At 42.9% G+C, this 21,971-nt stretch overlaps 1 protein-coding gene across 1 annotated transcript in view; it reads left to right on the forward strand.

The window, feature by feature from the left end:
• UBA7 (ubiquitin like modifier activating enzyme 7) overlaps nt 1–21,971 on the forward strand; it is a 426,723-nt gene that overhangs the window by 205,560 nt on the left and 199,192 nt on the right. Inside the window, exon 19 of the mRNA XM_029599673.1 lies at nt 2,020–2,209. Coding sequence (XP_029455533.1) covers nt 2,020–2,209 — 190 coding nt within the window. The remainder of the gene's footprint in view (nt 1–2,019; nt 2,210–21,971) is intronic.

Genomic DNA, 21,971 nt, shown 5'->3' on the forward strand with positions numbered 1-21,971 from the left:
GAAAGATATGAGACTTGGGACTTTTCATTCTGTGAAGTAATTGGGACTAAATTTCTATCCATTAAACAATAAGAAGGAATGTTCAAGTACATTTGGGAAATGGGGAGAAAGTTTACATTTTCTTCAGCCTGACTCATTGGAAAGGTGGAGAAGTTAAATCATTAAGGAATTGGCCATTACAAATTCTAAAGACGTTTTATTGGAAGAGTAAGGTCACAAATTTATTAATTTCACTCTGTAAATCAATTGGACTTCATCAATGAGCTGTAAAGCACATTTCATCCAGCTTATCAATTATCAATAAAGTTGGAAACCACTCATTTTCAGCAAGATTATTGCTGCTATAGATGTTGGGCATTATCAGTACAGTTTATAAGGGGACTTAAGGGGCAGGGGCAACTATTGAACAATGCATAAGGGCCACAGGGAACCCTATAGCCTCGATTTATTGAGAGATTTGCAAATACAGTCTGAACTATTATTGTGTGACTTTGGGTTCATTATCTGTTTTCCTACCCAGGGGTTACCTTTGTAATACATGTACTCTGCCTTGAACTCTTTTGCTATGAGGGTGGACTAAAAATCTTTTTAAATAAATAAAATAAGTAAACTTTCTTTCTGGTTAGAGCACAAACTTGGTCTGGACTGTGCTTTGTTGTTGAAGGTAACCTCTGCCCAGTATGGCCTTGCCCCCATTCCACCCAGAGAACTCTGTCCCCTACCCCGATGGAGTGAAACCAGTGATCTCCAGGTCTGAGAAGGTGGATCCCCAGTGAAGGGGGAACAAGGTTACACTTGGATTGGGTAACTTTAGGTGGGTATATTCAGTAGCAGACTTATCCGGCTAGGTCCCACTGAATATCCTGGCTAAAGTTACAGGAAACTGCTGTTTGCCATACCGCTCAATACTGATTTCTAAAATTCCTAAAAGTTTTTAATAATGCACAGGTGGGTTAAACCTTTTTTCAGTGTTAAAGAACATTCTAGAACAAGGAGTCATAATATGCCTCTTATTTTGGGGTTGCCACAATGAATAAAATGAAATGTTAGAAGACCTAACAGAAATGCAGGCAACCATGCAGCAAGATCTGTCTGGCAGGCTGCAATGGCAGAACTAACTATAACAGGATCTGTCTAGCAGGATGTGAGTACGGTAATAATTGGGAGTCCTAGTGGAAACTCAGACTGGGTCACAGAGGCTATGCAAGGGACTGAAGAGGCTGGATGCTTAGTAGACACAATGATATTGGCAGCTATTTAGATTTTTAGAAAGCCTTGTGGGGAAATAGAAAGTGAGAGCAGCTGGGTACAAACTTATCAGCTTGTATGCTTCTCTGCTCAAGATGGTAGCGAACAAAGAAGGATGTTGACAAAAATGATCTTAGATAAGGAGCGATATCATACAAGTGGTCACACTGTATGGCTGGCAGCTGTGCAGTCATATACTTAGTATTTTACCATGTTATCAAAACTTCAAAGCCAGCAGTATAGTGCATCCCACACCTTTCATATGACTGTGTTTGGGGGAGAAAGGAGGGGTCTCCAGATCCATGGATTATAGAACAGGTATATCAGTATATTTCTGTGTTAGCCCCCTTCCCATGAATTTCTCATGTTTCTATAATTGTAAAGCTAAATAGGAGGTGTGGATGGACTTATACGGTCTTTATCTGCCATCATGATCTATATTTGTGTTTGTATGAGTCATTGAGGATCTCAGCATTTTACTTATTTTAACCCCTGCCCTCGGACTTTGTGAGTCTCAGAAGTGGGGAGTATCTGTATTTTCTCAGCAATAACCTCTTCCCCTCTGTCTCTGGGCCTTTTTGGAACAGAGGTCTTGGAGTCTTTATAACCCTGTCCTCTCTGTATCTGGAGGAGTCAATGAATCACTGGTGGGAGAAGGTGTCCATCTTCCCCCCCCCCCCCTCTATTCGATGGTCACATACCCTGTATCTTTGGAGCAGAGGTCTCTTTCTGTGCTTTTGATATGATAACTCTTCCTCCTTGTTTCTTTAGAGAATGCACTTGGATTATATTGTGGCAGCTGCCAATCTCTACGCCCAGACCTACGGACTGCCAGGCTCCAGGGACCGAGATGCCATACAGCGTAGTGTGGATGCCATCTTTGTTCCTCCCTTCAGTCCAAAATCGGGGGTGAAAATCCACGTCACGGATGAGGAAATGAAGGAATTTGAAGAAGATGTTGGTAAGAGATTATAACTGCGGAACTTGCCCTTTGAGCTTGTACGAGCCTCCAGAATGCTGAAAATCAAGGCTTCTGATCTTAGACCTGTGATGTCTTATCTTGACCTCATCAAATGAACTCCAGTAGCCGGTAATGAGGGAGACTGGCCATGAGCTCAACTTCCAATGGGGAGACAGAAGCACTGTTCTCCTCTGCAACATTCATCTCTGATCTGAGCCATTAGCACAGTCTGCCATGTAAATTTGCATCTTCACTCTTTACTTCATTTTGGTGTTGCTATCATTTCATTCCATTTGGTTCTAAAAACGAGTCCCCTAACTAATAAATCTCCCAGAACCAAAGAAACCCAGCTACAACAAATCATCAACCCCCACCCCATCATTACACTATAACGCCAGCTCACTCCTACATATTATCCAAAGGAATTCCCCAAACTAATTAAGTCCCCTGAACAAATGGAACTCCTCATGCAGCAGTTGCTACTCCAACTAATTGGGCTAGATATTTCACTTAGATGCAGTTCTAACACTGCTCTCTCATTAATGGTGGGGGTGGAAGGGAAATAGAACCAAAAGGTTACTAAGAGCCAAGAGTAACATAAGTATGAGGAAAAAAAAAAGTGCGAAACTTGCTGGGCAGACTGGATGGACCATTTGGTCATCTTCTGCCGTCATTTCTGTTTCTATTTTTCATACAGGAACAAGAAAGTTTCCTAGCATGTAGACTCAGGACCAGAGGATTTATGCTCCCCTGCCAGCAGATGGAGGCTGAGCAAGCTGATGTCACAGAAGAATAATCCTGCAGTGACCCCAGCCTGCCAGTATTCTCCGTCTCCAGCAGATGGTGAGCGTGCATCTCCCTATGGGGATTGCTTTGAGCTTTTTGAAAGGAGAAAATCGAACTTCTAAATTCAGGAAAAGAAAGCCCCTCTCTCCTGCTGTGATACCTAAAGATCCCTTCCCCAGTTGAGAATTCCTGAGGCGATTTCCATGGTCCCTCAGAGGTGTCCCTCAGTCTGGTAGCTGGGTTTCTCAGCGTGGACTGAGTTGCTAGTGGATGCACGAGGCAAAGTGCGGCGGTGACAGCAGATGCCCTCCCCCCCATAGTCGCAGACCATCTCAGTACTCAGCCAGTAAACGCTGAGCTCAGATAAGGTTTAAAAAAAAAAAAAAGGAGAAAGTTTTACCTGAATCAGAGAGAGTTAGAAGAGTTTCATGGCTTCCTCCGGTCTCCGTTCCGGCAAGCTGTGCTGACGTTCATTCCCACTCCTGTTCGGGTTGGGGAACTGGGCAGCCTGGCGTGTTGAGTGGCACCCAGTGAGCTAGGCCCTGCACTTGGGCTTTTTTCTTGCATGCTGTGTGGTAGACCGCAGCGGCCATTTTCGCACGCTCTTATATTCTGTTACCCTCTATAGGCCGTCCGTATGCGCAGTGCGTCAGCTCTGCACACACGTGTGCTCGGTTTTTGGGTGTGCTTTTTATGTGCACAAACTTTTTATGCACTTAACTTGGCACACAGGTTGTGCATTCGCCTTGCTGTGCTTTCTTCTAGGCACTTATTTTTTGGGCGCATTTCATTTTTGAGCGCAAGCCGATCTGATGCACGTTTACTGCAGCGATGGCGCCAGTAAGCAAGAAGCTTAATCGTCTTCCTATTTGTAGTGCCTGTCATATTAGAGCTTCTCATCCAAACCTGGCTTATAACCTGTGTCAGCGCTGCTCAGATGCTCAGGGAGAGTTGTCTTCCTCGGATTTTGCTAAGCCTGGCTCTTCCCATTCTGATGGTGGGTTGGTCACAGCCTTGACTGGGGGGATGACAGATCTTGGTTCTCCCTTAACTGGATCCTCTACTGGAGAGGGCAGTTATGTGGGACCAGTTCCAGTTCCTTCTGGGCTTGGTCTGGATCTGGCTACTTTTTCTCGGGTGGAATTTTTTCAAGGCTTACAAGCCTTTCTTCAGGTGCAGTCCTCTGCTTCTCCCATTTCTGTCCAGTCAGACCCTCAGCCAGTGGCCCCTTCCTTTTCCAGTCCTATGCTTAAATGCCGGGTCTTACCCCCGGCTCCCTGCAGGAATCCATAGGATGAGGTTGATCCGGATTCCCTGGAAGATGGGGAAATTCCTCCAGGGCTGGAACCATATCGAACCATGTTGCGGTTCTTTCACAGAGATGAACTGCTGGCCCTGATTTCCCAGACCTTGAAACAGCTGGGTGTTCTTGGTTCGGATGCTATGTCAGAGCCAAGAAAGAATCCCATTTTGGTTTCCTTATGTAAAGCCTCTTGTTTTTTTTCCCTGTGATGGATGCCATCCAGGAATTGATTAATCTGGAATGGGATGCCCCAGAAGCAAATTTTAAAGGGGGTCGGACATTGGAAGGCCTGTACCCCCTGGATCTGGCTGTGAGAGAACATATGTGCTTTCCATAGGTGGATGCTCTGGTATGTGCCGTGCCTAAGTGGACGATTATCCCCATAGAGGGAGGAGCAGCCCTGAAGGATGTATATACAGAAGGATTGAGGCTATTCATAAGCAAGCCTTTGAGGCAGTGGCGATTAATTTACAGATTGCCTCCTGTTGCGCCCTAGTGGCGAGATCTTGTCTGATTCTCTCTCAGGAGATTGAGTCTGGAGGGAATTCCAGAGCGGTTATGGAGTCTGCTGCCGCCTTTTTAGCAGACACAGGCTGCGATTTGGACCAGACCTCAGCCAGAGGAGTGGCTTTGGTGATAGCAACCAGGCGTCAACTCTGGTTGCGAAATTGTACAGCTGACACAGCTTCTAAAGCCAGTCTTACCAAGATGCCCTTTAAAGGCTCGCTCTTGTTTGGGAGCGAGTTAGAGAGACTGGCCAGTAAGTGGGGAGAGTCTCTAGTGCCTTAGTTGCCAGAGAATAAGAAACAGTTACAGCGCCCCTTTGGTATGAGGGGTCATTGCTGGGGTTCCAGGTGTTTTCGTCCCTTCAGAGGGATGACCTTTCATTGGACTCAGCCTTTCGGTAGGTCTCAGTCCTTTTGTCCCCGGCAGCCCAAGAGAGGAGCAGGCTTGGGTGGTGGACCTTCCCAAGCTTCCCAATGAAAGTTTGCCAACCCACCTTCCGGAACAGGAAATAGGAGGACTTCTCTCTCTCTTTTATCAGAGGTGGGTTGAGATCACGTTGACCAGTAGGTCCTGGAGGTGATACACAAAAGGTATGCTCTGGAATTTCACAGTATTCCTCGGGACGTGTTCATGGGTGTCCCCTTGCTACTCCCCGCAGAAGAAGCAGGCAATGGAGTTCATGCTTCAAAGGCTTCTCAGACTGAGGGCTGTGGTTCTGGTGCTCATGTCTCAAGAAAGTATGGGGCGATATTCCATTTATTTTGTTGTGCCCAAGAAAGAGGGCTCTTTTCATCCCATCTTGGATCTCAAGAGGATCAACCGTCACTTGAAGGTAACTCATTTTCGAATGGAAATCTTACGCTCTGTAATAATGGCGGTGCAGTCGGGGGAATTTCTGACCTCCTTGGATCTGTCAGCGGCTTACCTTCATATTTCCATCCGACTGGAACACCAACGCTTTCTACGCTTTGCGGTGTTGAGGGGCCATATGCCTGATGGTGTGGTCCTACCTACAGGTACTGTGTTTGATGGCAACTACCATGAAAGTGGTGCCATGGGCAAGGGTGCATATGTATCCTCTTCAGTGCTTTCTGCCTTCTGGTTGGAACCCGCAGTCTCAAGATTGTGGTTTGGCTCAACTTGCCAATGGAAATCTGCTCCCGCCTCCAGTGGTGGTTGCAGGAGGATCATCTGAGAAAGGGAGTTCCCATGTCCTCTCTGGCCTAGTTGGTACTCACGACAGATTTGAGTCTTCACAGGTGGGAGGCTCACTGTCTGGAGTTAGCCCAGGGGCAATGGAATGCCGAAGAGTCCCACTGTAACATCAATCACCTGGAGGTCCGGATGGTACAGCTGGCATGAGTGCAGTTCAGTCACAGGCTGCGGAATCAAGAGGTTAGAGTGATGTCAGACAACATGATGATGGTGGCCTGTATCAATTGCCAGGGAGGAACCAAGAGCCAGCAAGTGTTGCAGGAAATAGATCAGCTGATGGAATGGGTGGAAGGTCATCTGCAGATGATCTTGGCCTCTCACATTGCAGGAAAAGACAACGTAAGAGCGGACTTTCTCAACAGGGAGAGTCTGGACCCAGGAGAGTGGGTACTATCAGCTGAGGCATTTCAGCAGATTGTGGATCACTGGGGCCTTCCGTTCTTAGACCTCTGGCGACTTCTCGAAATGTGAAGGTTCCTTGCTTCTACAGTCGCATAAGAGATCCGTGGTCCCTGGGAATAGATGCTCTTGTACTGGTCTGGCCGGAAGACAGATTGCTTTATGCCTTTCCTCAATGGCCTTTGCTGGGCAGGGTAATTTGCAAGATTGAAGGCCACAGGTAGCTAGTACTCCTGGTGGCGCTGGACTGGCCCAGGTATCCGTGGTATGCGGATTTGCAACGACTCCTGGTGGAGTCGTTGCAAATCCTTCTTCTGCCGCACATGGATCTGCTTCAGCAGGGACCGATTCTTCACGAATATCTTACTCGATTCTGTCTTACGGTTTGTCCCTTGAGAGGGCTTGCCTGTTAAAGCATGGTTATTCCTCTGCGGTGATTGCCATTTTATTCCATGCTCGCCAGTTCTCCACTTCCTTGGCTTATGTGCGGGTTTGGAGAGTTTTTGAGGCCTGGTGTCAGGAGTGGGCTTCCTCATTCAGTTAAGATCCCTCTCAATCTGGATTTTTTGCAGGATTTTTTTGCAGGATGAATAAAGGCTTGGCCCTTAATTCCTTGAAGGTGCAGGTTGCGGCTCTTGCCTGTTTCAGAGGCCTGGTGAATGGTGTTTCCTTGTTGTGTCATCCTGATGTGGCCCGTTTTTTGAAGGGAGTGAAGCACCTTAGGCCTCCCTTGAGGTTACCGGTTCCATTGTGGAGTCTTAATCTGGTGCTAGACTTTTTGGCGGGCCCTACGTTCCAACCACTGAGTAGCCTTTCGTTATGGTTGTTGACTTTGAAGACTCTGTTCCTGGTGGCTATATATATTATGCACATTGGATTTCTGAGCTGCAGGCATTGTCTTGCCGGGAGCCATTCCTTCAGGTGACTCCAGGGACATTACAACTGCTTCTGTTCCATCCTTTTTGCCCAAGGTAGTCTCGGACTTTCATTTGAATCAATCAATCTCCTTGCTATCAGGGATATGGAGGAGTTTCACCTTTTGCACTCCTTGGATGTTAAGCATCTTGTTGTGCGGTATCTAGAGGTCTCTTTGAAAGACGGACCACCTGTTTGTTCTCCATAGTGGAAGTAAGAAGGGTGCTCCAGCTTCGCAGGCTACCATAGCTTGTTAGATTAAGGAGGTGGTCATGGCCGTGTATGTGGATGCTGGAAAGCAGTTGCCTAAGGTTAGGGCTCATTCCACTAGGGCTCAGGCAGTGTCATGGGCGGACGTTAGTCTGTTGACAATTGATAATCTGCCAAGCTGTGACATGGTCCTCCTTACACACTTTTTCCAGGTTGTATCGTCTGGATGTGCAGGCCGGGAGGATGCAGCCTTTGCACGTGCGGTGTTAACTGGACCGTGGGCAGCCTCCCACTCTGTTGGAGAGTAGCTTTGGTGCATCCCACTGGTCCTGAGTCCATCTGTCTACATGCAAGGAAATGGAGAAATTACTTACCTGATAATTTTGTTTTCCTTAGTGTAGACAGATTGACTCAGCTTCCCGCCCTCGGCTGCCACATGAACGTGTCAATAGTCCTCCTGTGGGGCTCAGGGTCCCAAGGGATTACTGGTAAGTGTTCATCCAGTCCCTAGCTTGGGGTAACTAGAATCTTATGTTAGTTCATTGTTTATGGTTAGTTGAGTACAATTCTGGTTACCTGTTTTTAATCAAGTTTTTTGCTAGTATGTCCACAGATGCTTTTGAAGAGAATACTGGCTGCGGGGTTACTGCAGTGTTATGTATTCTGTGATGTCAGCTTGCTCAGTCTCCATCTGCTGGCAGGGGTGCATAAACCCACTGGTCCTAGGTTCATCTTTCTACACTAAGGAAAACAAAATTATCAGGTAAGTAATTTTTCCAGTTTCCTACTGCAAAACAATCCCTGTAGCACTAAATTACATTATCAGCTCACTCAATTCTACATCTTAGCAAAGGACCCTTTCTCCCTCCAACTTCCAAGATACCTTAACTTCTGGTGGCTGTTGTGTGGTTTCATGCTTGTCCACTTTTTGGATCAAGTTATGCCTTTCTTTAAGTGCGTTAACACATATGGGAGCAATTTTCAAAATTCTGTAGACAGGTGAAAAGTCTGTGAGCACTTTTCCTTGATTTTGCACCAGCTCTTGAAGAGAAGGGATGATCTTTCAAAATTGCCCAGGAAAAGGAACCCAGAAAACTTTGCACCTGCTTTTCTTCAGGCATTTTTCCCCATGACAGACAGCACATGTAGTTTTGAAACTGTGAAACTACACATGTTATTGCCTCCCCTGACCTAACTCCACCTTGTGCCTGCCTTTTTTTATTCCCGTGGGTAAACGTGCACGCTTTGATGTCCACACATACTTTTACAAGTGCACTTGGTGAGTAGTTTTCAGACAACCCTTTTATCCAGTTAAATGGCTTTTGAAAATTGCCTGGGGGGAGGGGTGGGATTTTCAAAGCTGTGCAGGCAGTGCAAAGCCCATTGGGTACTTTTACCTGCAGATTTTGCACTACCTCTCAAAGGGAATGTTTATGCTTAATTTCCTTTGAAAATTACCCAAGGAACCCAGCATGAACAGAGATTTGCACCTGCTTTTCCTGGCCCAAAAAGCACTCCTAGTTTTGAAAATGCAAAGCTATGTGCATCCTTGCCCTCCCAGGCCTAACCTCAGCCCGCAAACACTTGCATGAAAATGCAGGAAAAAATGCACGCCTTGTGAAACAACGCGCATTCTCTAACTTGCATGCAGGATGGGCAGTTTTCAAAAAGCCCCTTTACTTGCATATGTTGCTTTTGCAAATTGTTCTCCTAGCTCTGAAATGTTTGGACGCCAAGGTGGAAGGAAACATTTTGTCTTCGAAGGGAAGTGCCAATTATTTATTTGTTTGCTTTTGCACTGTGTATAATTTGTTTGACATTTCATCTTTAAATCTGCTTTCTGTTTCCAGTGGATTGTCAAAAATTGCAGAGACGTGTGTGACGCTGGCTTGAAATGCTGATGAGTTTAGGTGATGATTTTAGGGTATCGGAGTGTTGTATTGTTTGGAAAGGGCTTAGTCCCACCCATTATATAGACTCCTAAGTGGCCTCATTCCTTGCAACCCTTTCACTCAATTGAAGTTATCCCTTCCTCAATTAATCTAACATGTAACCCACCTGGTTTAGTTTGCCCCAATCATGGCCTCTTTATTTGAACTCAAAGCATTTTGTTTAACTTTTATCTGTATGTCTTGATAGGATTATAAGCTCCAAGGGACAGGGACGGTCTCTTATGTGTCTCTGTGAAGCACTGCTTACACCTTGTAGTTCTACACAAATGAGAATAAGCAGCCCCTCGGTTCTGTGCTACAGTTCTCTGCTTCTTATCCAAACAAAGGGCCCCCCTACCCCCCACCCTTACCAGCAACGTGGAGCCCCTGGGACAGCACTGCGGCTTCAGCTCATTGCTGGGAAGCCATTTCACCGCACCTCTTCCAAGCCAGCCCCCACACTGAAGACTCGCAGGGGCACTTGACCCGTGTCTCATTTGAGCCAAGCCCTCCTAAATTTAGGACCAAGAAAAACAAAATGCATTTCCCAGGAAAACATAATAAACATTTAATGTTTAAAATAAGTGGAGTTGGGAGCACGGCCACTGACCAGCCCATCTCCTGCTCCTGTTCTGGGGGATCTGTGGGTGCAGTACTTACACTTGTGGTTTCAGCTGTTCAGAAAAAAAACCAAAAACCTGTTGTGCTTTATTTAACAGTCTGGAGGTAGCTTGCTTACTAATTTGTGGTGGCAGGATGTAGCTCTGCCCACCTTCCCACATTTGGGAACGGATGGAGCCCATCTTGGGTTTAAATCCATCCTTTGACTGGACTTTCAGTGCTGCTTTTCATAGAGAGGTAAGAACTGCACCTGGACTGGCTTATCCGGAGTTATCTGGTGATCCAGTGTTACTTGTAGGATTAGCAGCCAGCCTATGTTTTTTCAGGACAGATAGATCTGGTCCGGGTTTTACCCCGGTTATCTGCATGGTCTTGTGGTGCTCAGCTTTTCTTAGGAAATTGAAACTGCATTTCTTTTCAGGAAACAGGCTAAACTTAGAACAGGGTGGCCTGGATCCGGTTGGCAACCTGCTGTGACTGTGATGCTGAGAAAAAGGGCTGTGTTGTCATTCTGAGCAGGACACATGTATGACACTGGTGTAGAAGTTTTACACTGTAAAGACTGGATAAAACTGAACATGAATAAAAGAGAAGGGCACATGGCCTGTGTGCTCCAGGATCTTTGGCATTTCTTGCAGCCGCACCTCCTGCACCCATAGCCAGCAAAGTCTGTCGTCGGCCCCAGAAAAAGCCTTCTGGATTTCCTTCCTCTGAAGTTCTCTTTCATTTTAGATTTTCTGAGAGGTTTTCTTTGTATGGTCGGACCCTGTGGGACTGTCATACTCTTCTCTTCCTTCCCAGTGTATTTGAAATGATTGCCCAGATCTCTCTCCCTGTGCTCACGGATCAGCCTCATACTCCAGAAAAAGAAATGCAAAGATTGCCATATTAACCCTCACTTCCTGTCTTGAAAAGAAAACCGTTTATACCATTTTGGGGACATTTGGACCCTGAAATTGACAGTTGTGCAATTCTGGAGTCCTTTTGGACCCCAACCTAAATAACTAACAAATAATGCAAAATACACTTAAACTTTTTATTTGATAAAGAAAATCCTTATTTTCCATATTTTTATTTTCTGTAAACTTAGGAAAAAATACCTTTTTCTCACGAATAAACATTTTTTTAGTGACTCAGATAGAAGGGATCAAGTAATAAGATAAAAATAACATTTTTTTCACTGAACACTATCAGAACATAGCTTTAGCAGTTATGTACTCTCCCTGCTCAAACCTTTTGCGGACTGCTACTATGGATTTGACAGCACACCCCATGCCCTTTACCCTCAGTACAATTTGTAGTCCAGTGCAATCAATGCAGTTCTGTTTGGCCTGGTTAGATTATTGATATTTTGTAGTCCTTGTTTGATCAGTTCATCAATCAATTGCCCTCCCAGCTGAGTAAGGAAGAGGCACCATCTTTCTTGAGGTAATCTACTGTTCCAAAAAAGATGATTTGTTATCCAAACAGCAAAGCTGGCAATTGCAGCAACATCAATCAAATTGAAAAACATTGTCATTGTCACCTGTTTGTACTGAGTTTTCTAGTAGTCATATGTACCAAGTGATCCAGGTTGTCCACCCCACTGTTGGATTTGTTATAGTTCATAAGGGTAAGTGGTTTTCTTTCCTATCCAACTACTGTCATGTATTTGTATGTAGCCCCACCCAGACTTTGAAGGGGTGCTGTCCCTGTGAACCAACCAAAAAAACTCTGGAATAAAACAATGCTGCTTTATTATTACAAGAAAAATATAAATCTACCAGACACGAGTGGCTGAGATCAAAATTATATCTGTATATATATATATATATATATATGTATATATATGTGTATATATAATCAATGCAAATGACCATCATATAAAGAAGCCATCAAGTACTCATCTTTCGAGTGAACATAGTCTTAAAAAAGACTGCTGCCTATAATAAAGTCCCAAAGTATTTCATATATTTTTTTCTTTAAGTTATAGTTGCAATTAAAATAACTTCAAGTTGCATGTAGATCTTCCGAAATATTGATTGTTTGACAAACATCACCTGACCCTGTTGCAGGGTTTCAGGTGATCTGCATCAGGGGCATACAAAAATAACAGAAGAGGGTCTCAACCCTAATTTTGTAAAGGCAATGTATGGAGTCAAACTATACAGATGCCAGATAATATCCATTTCCAAAGAACATTTCCCAGAATGCCAAACAAATATGTGCTAGTATGGCTATTATGAATTGCCTAAACATAGGAACATTAAAAAAGCATGTGATTTATTATCCATGATCTTACATAGTCTGTTTTGTCTACCCAGCCTGTTGGCATCTGTATCCGGTCAAGACTGATACATCGAAAGTGTCAGCTATTTAAATGGTATAGCTGATAGGAAGCAGAATCAAAACAGGACATAAGCTGTCAATCTAAACAAAGGGCCAGTTCTTAAATTGGCATCATCATAAAGGGGATATTAGCACGAGAAAAATATTAGATGGTATGCCAATCAATATCCTCTTTTAATCCATTTGGAGCCTCAGTGTTTAATTTGAAAATCAGTCTGTGTTTGAAATAGTTGAACATGAAAGCCACATCGCCTCCTCTTGCAGAAACCCAGACTGTTTGCAATACAGACCATTTAAATTGTGAAATTATGTTGGGACTAAGATTATTGATCCTACTTTGATGTTCTCTTAAAAATATCAGAATGCAATGACTAGTGCATCCTATATCAATTAGAGGACACTGGCATTGAAGCATATAGTTTACATTCATCATCGAGCAGTCCAGAATACAATTGTCTAAAAGTCTTCACATTAGATGTTGGATGTGTCCAAACTTGGCCGGTGATAGTACTCTCACATATGTTACACTGACAACTTATAAAGACCCATCCTTTCAACGTCTTGCAAAACGAAAAAAGTTTTATAGTGTAGGGTGTAAAGATAGGATTTGCCAATGTCACTTGATAATAGATATTACCTCAAATGCGCGATTCGTGAATTTAAGAACACATGTAATTTCACCTGTTTGCACTGGTTTGGTTCTATAACTTAATAATTGTGATCTATCAGAAAATCTCACCCATATTTATGCCTGTCTGATCGCTCTACGAGGATATCTGTGCTCCAAAACCCTCTGAGTCAGATCCTTGGATTGAAACAGAAATTGAGATATGTCTGTACATATTCTATGTGTTCATAAGAATTGACTAACTGGTAAATTCTCTAGAAAGGTCTCAGATGGTGACTTTGAAATTTTAAGAGATTGTTTCTTTCACATGGCCCTTGGTATAAATCCGTGACTATATTGTCACCTCTATTATCAATAATTATATCTAAAAATGAAATTCATTCTTTACTCTATTATATTGAAAACTTCAAATTTTGATTGTTAAGCCAAAAGTGAAAAGTAAGTAAATTTTGTTCAGAGCTTCCCAGATGGAAACTATTCATCTATATATCTCATCCATAAAGGAATATATTGATAGTCAGGCGAACAGTATATATATGTTTCTTCAAACCATGAAACATAGATGTCGGCCAGATCTGGGGCCACTGGGGATTCCATAGCACCCCATGTTTCTGATAGAAAAACTGAGTGCCAAAAGAAAAATAATTTTCACATACTAGCTTGGCCAGCTCTAACAAATGTGTGTGGGTACACGTTGTGGATGGAGACGATAAACATATACTTCTTCTACGAGTTGTAATGCTGCCTCCTGTGAAATGTTTGTGTAGAGAAATTATACATCTAGATTGACTAATAGTGATTCCAGCAATAAAGCTCACGTCATTCAATTTCTCTAGCTTATGTGATGAATCTTGTAAAAATGATCTTTAATGACTGCATGTACATACGTAAAAAGATATTTAAAAACACGGCCAAGGGTTCCAAAAGAGACCCATTGGCTGACACAATCGGTTTACATGGACAATTGGTTAGTGTCTTATGAACCTTCAGAACTCCATAAAGAACCGGACATCTAGGTGCATCTGTCTTTTGGCCTGCAATGGAAAGGAGTAGGAGAGTTGCTGGAGAGAGTAAGTAAAGGTGGCATTTTAAGTTTATCTTCCTTGATTGACTGCCATTTTAATTATTGGGTATTATTTTTTTTTTCATTTAGGTTTTTATATTCTGGTTTTCACACTTTTTCGGCACGTCAAAGTAGATTACATTCAGGTATTATGTGATGTGTCTGCTGTTTGAAATATTTTATTGGTGTTTAGAGAATTTGTAATAATTTTGTAAGTTTTTAATGATTGGATGTTATTCTGTTTATCAGTTTTGAAACATTTATATTTATTATTCTAGTTTTAGAATTATTATTTTATATTACTTGGGAAATGTATAAATAGAAATGTGGAGACAAAAACTGAACTGGAAATTGCAAGAAGCCAAACTGAGTGTATGTAGTGCAACAATGGAAAAACAAAAACATTAACTTGATGGTCACTTTATTCTGTATTTAGTGAGAGTCTGTGTTCTGTGTGTGTGACCCAGGTAAGGGTATTCTGCAAGCTTGTAGTTTCTGTGTAGGGATCTATAGGAGGTGTATTGGTGTTTAGGGCCTGGTTAAATATTTGTAGTGTTATCTTTTCATAGGTAGGGCTGTTACTGTTTGAATAAGTTCAATAATGCAGGTTTAACTTTTAGTGCATTAGTTTGTGTACATTATTGCAGATCCTGGGAGTCTGTTAGGTGCTATATTTCTGTTTCCATTTCTTCAGTTTTGCAATGAATGCAGAGTGGCTTTTTTGGGTTTCTATTCCAGTTTGTCTCCATATTTGTAATTTGCAGTTTTTCTGTACTTGGTGACGGTCGATCTGTGTGTGTGACTGAGGTGAGGTTTTTTACTAGCATGTAGGCATTTGTATCAATATTATTTGTTGTGTTTTCTCAATAGGACATGTATTGGTGGTAAATTATTGTTTTTTCAGAAAGAGGGCTATTGCACCTGGTAGGAGAGAGTTTATATTGCTGTTACTGAGATGACACCAGAAATATCTTTTGTGTATGGTAAATTGAACAGGGAATGTCCTAGTTCTGCTCTGCACCCATTATTGGGGGGGGGGGAGGGCAGGGCGGTTCCTGTAGATACAGAGTATATGTTTACATTTAGCCCCGTGACGATCATGTTCAGTGTGTCACACATGATAACCATGTCAGGTGTGTCCCGACAGAAAAAAGGTTGAGAACCACTGCTCTGGTAGATGCCGGATGGTTGTCCTCCCTTGAATGTGTATTTTTTTTTCACAGTAGATTAATCTTTTGGTGGGATCCCAGGTGGTAGGAATCCTTGGACTGCAGGATTTTCCAGTCCCTTTGAGGGGCAGAAAAACACTTCCTCCCAGATTGTGGAAAACATATCTTTTTCCCCAACTTAGATAATCAGGAAATCCTCTGCAGTGTGGAACTACACCCCCCTTCCTCTCTGAGGCTCAAATGAAGGGCAGATCTTCCCTAAACACTGGGCGTCTTCAGATCAGGGCTCCCTAATCCCTCCAGAAAAGTCCAGGCCTCCAGCAGGGCTACTCTACATAAATGTTCAAAATCCCCAATTAGTCCCAGAGCAGCCACTCTGCACCTCGTGAGCAGAGTATAGCAGCCTGACCTGGAGGGGTCTCAGAGGGTTTCTGAAGCTTCATGTAGACCCAAATCCAACTTAGGTAATAATACAACCTTTCTCTCTGACTTCCAAATAATACTGCCCCCAGAGCCTATGTCAGAGCTCTGCTATAAAAGCTCAGGACCAAGGATATTCATTACAGCTCTGTCAGTGGGAGGGCTGTCCTTGAGTGGGTACTCTCCTAACTATCTCTCTAACTGCATTAGGCAGTTATAGGACCTATTAGTAACCCAAAAAGTGGTCTGGGTTACTTTTGGCAAATCCTATCTTTACACCCTTTGCTATGGAACTTTCCTCGTTTTGCACTCAAACAGGGATGCAATCTAAAAGAACAAGTGGTAAGCGTTGCTATTTCAAACTGTCACCCAAGACGTTGAACGGATGGGTCATTATAAGTATGAACAGTGTGACATGTGTGAGAGTACTATCACTGGCCAAGTATAGACTCATCCAGCATCTAATGTGAAGGCTTAGACAATTGTATTCTGACTGCTCAACGATGAATGTAATCTATATGCATCAAGGTCCTCTAATTTATATAGGGGACACTAGTCATTGCATTCGGATACATTTAAGGGAACATCGAAGTAGGATCAATAATTTACTCCCAGTGCACCTCTAGTGAAACATTGCGCAGAACACCAACATAATTTCACACGTTTGAAATGATCTGTATGGCAAGCAGTCCGAGTTTCTGCAAGAGGAGGCGATGCGGCTTCCATGCTCAACTGTATCAAACAGAGACTGATTTTCAAATTAAACACTGTGTCTCTGAATTAATTAAATGAGGATATTGACTGGCATGCCATCTAATATTTTTCTCATGCTAATATCCCCTTTATGATGATGCTGGTTTAAGAACCGTCCCTATGTGATTTAAATAGCTGACTTTTTCGATGTACCAGTCTTGACCTGATATAGATGCTGACAAACTGGGTAAATGAAATGGACTTTGTAAGATCATGGATACTAAATCATATGCATTTTTAATGTTCCTGTGTTTAAGCAATTCATAATAGCCATGCCAGCACACATTTGTTTGGTATTCTGGGAAATGTACTTTGGAAATGTATTAAATGATCTTATGACTGTATCAATTGAAACTATACGTTGCCATTACAAAATTAGGGTCCAGACTCTCTTCTAACCAGCATTTTTATATGCCCCTGAAGCAGACCACATGAAACACTGTGACGGTGTCGGGTGGCGTTCATCAAACAATCGATATTTCAGAAGATCTAAATGCAACTTGAAGCTGTTATTTTAATTGCAAGTAAAACTTATGAAAAAAACTATATGAAATACTTTGGGACTTTATGACTTATGATTATATTATAGACACAGTCTTTGTTAAGACTATGTTGACTCGAAAGATGAGTACTTGATGGCGTCTTTATATATGATGGTCATTTTCATTGATACATATACACACATAAATAATTTTGATCTCAGCCACTCATGTCTGGAGGATTTATATTTTGCTTGCATTTCTAACCACTTGATTAGGTTTTTTAGAATTAATTTATTATTGTAAAAGACAACTGCATCAAAAGCTGTGCATAAACAAAAGGTTAAGCACATATGCCAGTGCTAAAATCCATAAACAGTATGTTCAGCTTTAGAGTAATCTATCACACATGCCAATACACACACTTCCATAATGAATATGAGCAGTCTTACATAACATTCTGAACTAAAAAATAAATTAATCATTAAAGTAATAAAACTTTGTATTTGCTGGTACCCAGGCCTGGTATACCGTAGAATTATCAGTGAGCTCACTAGTTTTCCCCAGCAGTGGATATACTGCTCCACTAACTGCTGGGGCCAATATTGTTCATGCATAAACAGAGATAATTGCTTCTCCCCACCCTTTTCACAGGAGTGCACTCAATATGTAGAGTTCCTTGAATCCGGGAATCAGCAGCCATGTGAAAAGGCCCTTAACCTTCTGGGCGTGGCAGATCAAATTGTAGCACAATGCTGTTGCAAAAGGAGGAGGTCTTACACCCCCAGGGGTACGGTGATAGGGTTGAGGAATGAAGGAGTAGACAGCTTAGATTTGGGTTGGTTTGTAATCCCACGGTTTATAGATGCTGCAGACAGTTAACTTTCTTTGATACAATGAGTAAAGTCACAATAGGGTAACAGCAGCTCAAAAACAAAGATTAACCCAGAGCCTTGTGCTCAATGTCTATTCCCTCTTCCTGGGTCACAGAAGACTCGTACTTCACACCAGCAAATCTGGAAGCCTTTTATCCACGACTGGAGAGACAGCAGAAACAGTTTTCAGTACAGCTCTCAGGGATCCAGTGACTCCTCTGACTCAGAACTGCTTGTTCTGAGCCTTGATACAACTCTTCAACTAAAGCAGCTTCCAGCAGGACATTGGAGACTCAGTGATGTGCTTTCTGTCTGCTCTGTGTGTAACTGCTCGAATTAAGTAGGGAGTTCACTTTCTAGATCTCCACATAGATTAGCAAACCTTTCCCCAACCTGAGCAGCCTGTTTTTTCTCTCTCATTCCCTCTTGGGGAAAAAAAACAAAACCCTCCAGCAGGCCACTTTCGAAAGACTCTCCCTTTACTGATTGGTTCATAAAATCAAGTCTCTTGAAACAGGGTGTGGCTTTATGATGCAATGACAGGTTAGAGTAGCCATGTTGAGTGGGTCAGCAGCAGTAAAACACTTTGTCCTTCCTTCTTTGTCAGAACCTTAAGAGCAAATTAGGAGGGTACTACATGTACATTGTTGATAGCAACATTACTGCTTTAGACTTCTGGGCAAATATAAAACTAAGCTGAAAGCCTCATGACATGCAAAAATTGATGCGGCTTTCTTTCCTTTGAGATCAGCATACCTGGGGACTTTTGAATCCTGCTCACCCTGAGATTTCTCAAGATTAGCGGGGGGGGGGGGGAAGCACCATCATTATCATTCATATATTCATAGTCATTGTTTTAATCACCAATTCATCACTATTATTCAATTCACTATTATTCAATCAATATAATCAGTATCAATATTTAATATTAATCATCAATTCATCAGGCAGACAAATGAAACCCTGCCCCCACCCTGAGTTGAACGTGTGCTCTTACTGTGGTGTATATATAGTCATCATGTTTGCCTTTATTATTTTTCTCTCTTTCTCTCTCTCTCGCGAGAGATGCGGAAATAGCAACGGCCCGGAGATTTTACCGTCCTGCCCGGAGACCCGGAAATTTGTCTAAATTTCCGGAGTCTCCGGGCTAAATCCGGAAAGTTCCCAGGTATGGAGATGAGGCTGCCTTTCATTTGGAATGTTAACCTTGTTTCTCCTGATATTGCCTAGTTAGGTCAGATTTTCATTTAGCAGTTTTATCTGCTATGCCTATGCTGCTGAAACTTACGCGCAAACATGACATATGCATGCAAATTTACCTGTACATTGGTCAGGCAATTTTATAAAACCTTATTTCTGAGCATAAAAGTGTTTAACATTGGCAGCTTGCACCCTCGTGTCCGCTCTTCCCCCCCGGCCCTTCGTCATACCGCATAAAATAACACACATACTCCAAGATTGGTGAAAAACAGGCCGCAGCTTTTATTAACTATTAACATAAACAGATTCCCAGTACCTGAGTTGTTGGTGCGTCTGTACATATTACCGTCCCGGGCTTTGTGCCGGCATCCACCATGTAAGCCATGGTGGCCCCCTGCCGTGTCCAAGCCACGGGGCCATTCCTCTGGGCAGCCCACGCCTACCTATACGCACTCTTCCATCCCCTAGGACCTCTGGTTTGCCCACACTGTGTCCTCCAGGCCCCTCTTTGCCTACCGACTCGGGTATCCACACCAACCACTGTGCTGCAACATATTATACATTCTTAAACCTCGCTTTCTAACATTAATTCCTGACTGTCCATCCCTACTGCCCTTGGTTGCCCTTCTCTTCTGCCCCCTCCTTCTCCCCTTTTGTTGGGTGGATGGGAGAAAACGTGAGCGCCAGCCATGCAAAGAGGCCTGGCCTGGCGCTCACCGCGGTTTTAAGGACCTCGGCCTCACGACGTCACCGCGCATCAATGCGCTGATGTGGTGACGTCACCACGTCACGCACGTCTCCCTTCCCCGGGGAAAGACATGCCGACGCCGTGAGAACCACGTGGACTAACCGCCCAGGTAAGGCGCCATGTTAAAGGAGGCCCTCCCCGCAGTCGCTTGTCGGTCCTGTCTTATGCACAGAAATATATTTGAAAATTACCCCATACTGTCTAAAAGGACAGAGATCCTTGAAAACTACCAGCTGCTCATCCACGGTTAGGCATATACCATTCTCGAAGTTCCTCCACAAACAGTGTCTACGTATCTCAGAAGGCAGCAAACATATCCACAACTCTCTCATTTCCTCCCATGTAACTTTATTATGCAGCTCATGTGCCCCTCTATTTGTTGGAATCTTTCCAGACTAATTGTAGTACAAAAGCAAGGACATCCTGTGCCTAGCTTTTCCACAACCTTTTTCAGGGTTTTATAATGGAGCAAGCCAATTGGAATGAGGAGGCCTATGTATGACTTCTGTTCAGTATCATCAAGCTACTTATATGTTTTTCTTTTATAAAGATGACTTTCATTCCACTCACTGAGCTTATGCTCTACCTCCCCATTAGTTTTGCTCACAAATACTGTTCAACATAAATAGGGCAGACTTTTTTTTTTTAATATTGCCCTTTTGGAGTGCTCATATTGGCTGATCTTGTTCGTGCACAATGTCTTTAGCAGTTATACACACCAGCTGTGGAGTTTTTTTTTTGCCACAACCTGTCATTTCTGATTCTCTTGGTGGCAGCATCTGGGATGTTCTCAGAGAGTGGTAGTTGCTGTTCTCTGAACTGTTAAGCCGTAGGTCTGCTTCTGCCATGCCGGCCACAAGATGCTCTTCACCCTAGTACCATTGGAGGACTTGGAAATCTGGCTGCTGACACCACCAACCCCTTTCCTTCATGAGAGATATGATCATCAAATTCAGAGCAGTTGTCATCCCCAGAAGGAAGTTTGGATCATCATCCAAATGGCAGATGACATTTAATGTGTACTAGTGCAAAGGGATGCATGTAGGAAAGAGCAACCCAAATTCTAGCTACACAGTGCAAGGTTACATATTGGGAGTCACCACTCAGGAAAAGGATCTAGGTGTAATTGGTATAATATGTTGAAATCTTCTATTCAGTGTGCAGCAGCAGCAGCAAAAAAAAAAAAGCAAATAGAATGTTAGTAATTATTAGAAAAGGAATGGGGAATAAAACAAAGAATATCATGATGCCTCTGTGTCGCTCCACGGTGAGACCTCATCTGGAGCATTGTGTGCAGTTCTGGTCACCACATGTCAAAAAAGATATAGCAGAATCACAAAAGATACAGAGAAGAGCAGCCAAGATGGTAAAGATGGAACAATTTAGTTATGAGGAAAGGCTAAAGAGGTTAGGGCTCTTCAGCTTGGAGAAGAGATGGCTGAGTGGGGACATGGTAGAGGTCTATAAAATGAGTGAAATGGATTGGGTAAACATGAATCAGTTGTTTACCCTTTCAAAAAGTACAAAGGCTAGGGAATATGCAATGAAGTTATGAGGTGACAAATATTTAAGCAAATAAGAGAACATGTTTTTTACTCAAACTCTGGAATTTGTGGTCAGAGGATGTAGTAAAAACTGTTAATGTAGCTGGATTTAAAAAAGTTCCTAGAAGAAATTTCCATAAACCATTATTAAGGTGGACTTGGAATCTATCAGCCTTTTGGGATCCTGCCAGGTACTTGTGACCTGGATTGGAAACAGGATAGTGGACTTGATGGACCTTTGGCCTGATCTAATATGGCAAATCTTATGTTCATTGGAATCTCCCTTAAATGATCGATCATGGCTATCACCTGTGAAAAGAAGTCTGATCATTTCTTCAGAAATGCAACTTCTCAAAGAAATAGTGATGGATCCTATGAGAGAAGAACAGTACTGGACCTGGTACTTGCAAATGAAGAGAATATTTCTTATGTCCAGGTAGGTACCCACCTGAGCACCAATGAACATCAGTTGGTAAGGTGCGAAATAACAGCCAAGGCGCAGAGAAATCATGCAGAACTCAAAAACCTGGACATAAAAAATAGTGACTTTGGTAAAATAGGGATGTACCCTGAAGAGGAAGATGGGAGGCTGGAAGAAGAACAGTGAATTAGAACTACAGTGGGCCAAACTAAAAAGAGCTCTAATAATGACAACAAACCTTTATGGA

Source organism: Rhinatrema bivittatum, chromosome 4, assembly GCF_901001135.1.
Source record: "Rhinatrema bivittatum chromosome 4, aRhiBiv1.1, whole genome shotgun sequence".
NCBI lineage: Eukaryota > Metazoa > Chordata > Amphibia > Gymnophiona > Rhinatrematidae > Rhinatrema > Rhinatrema bivittatum.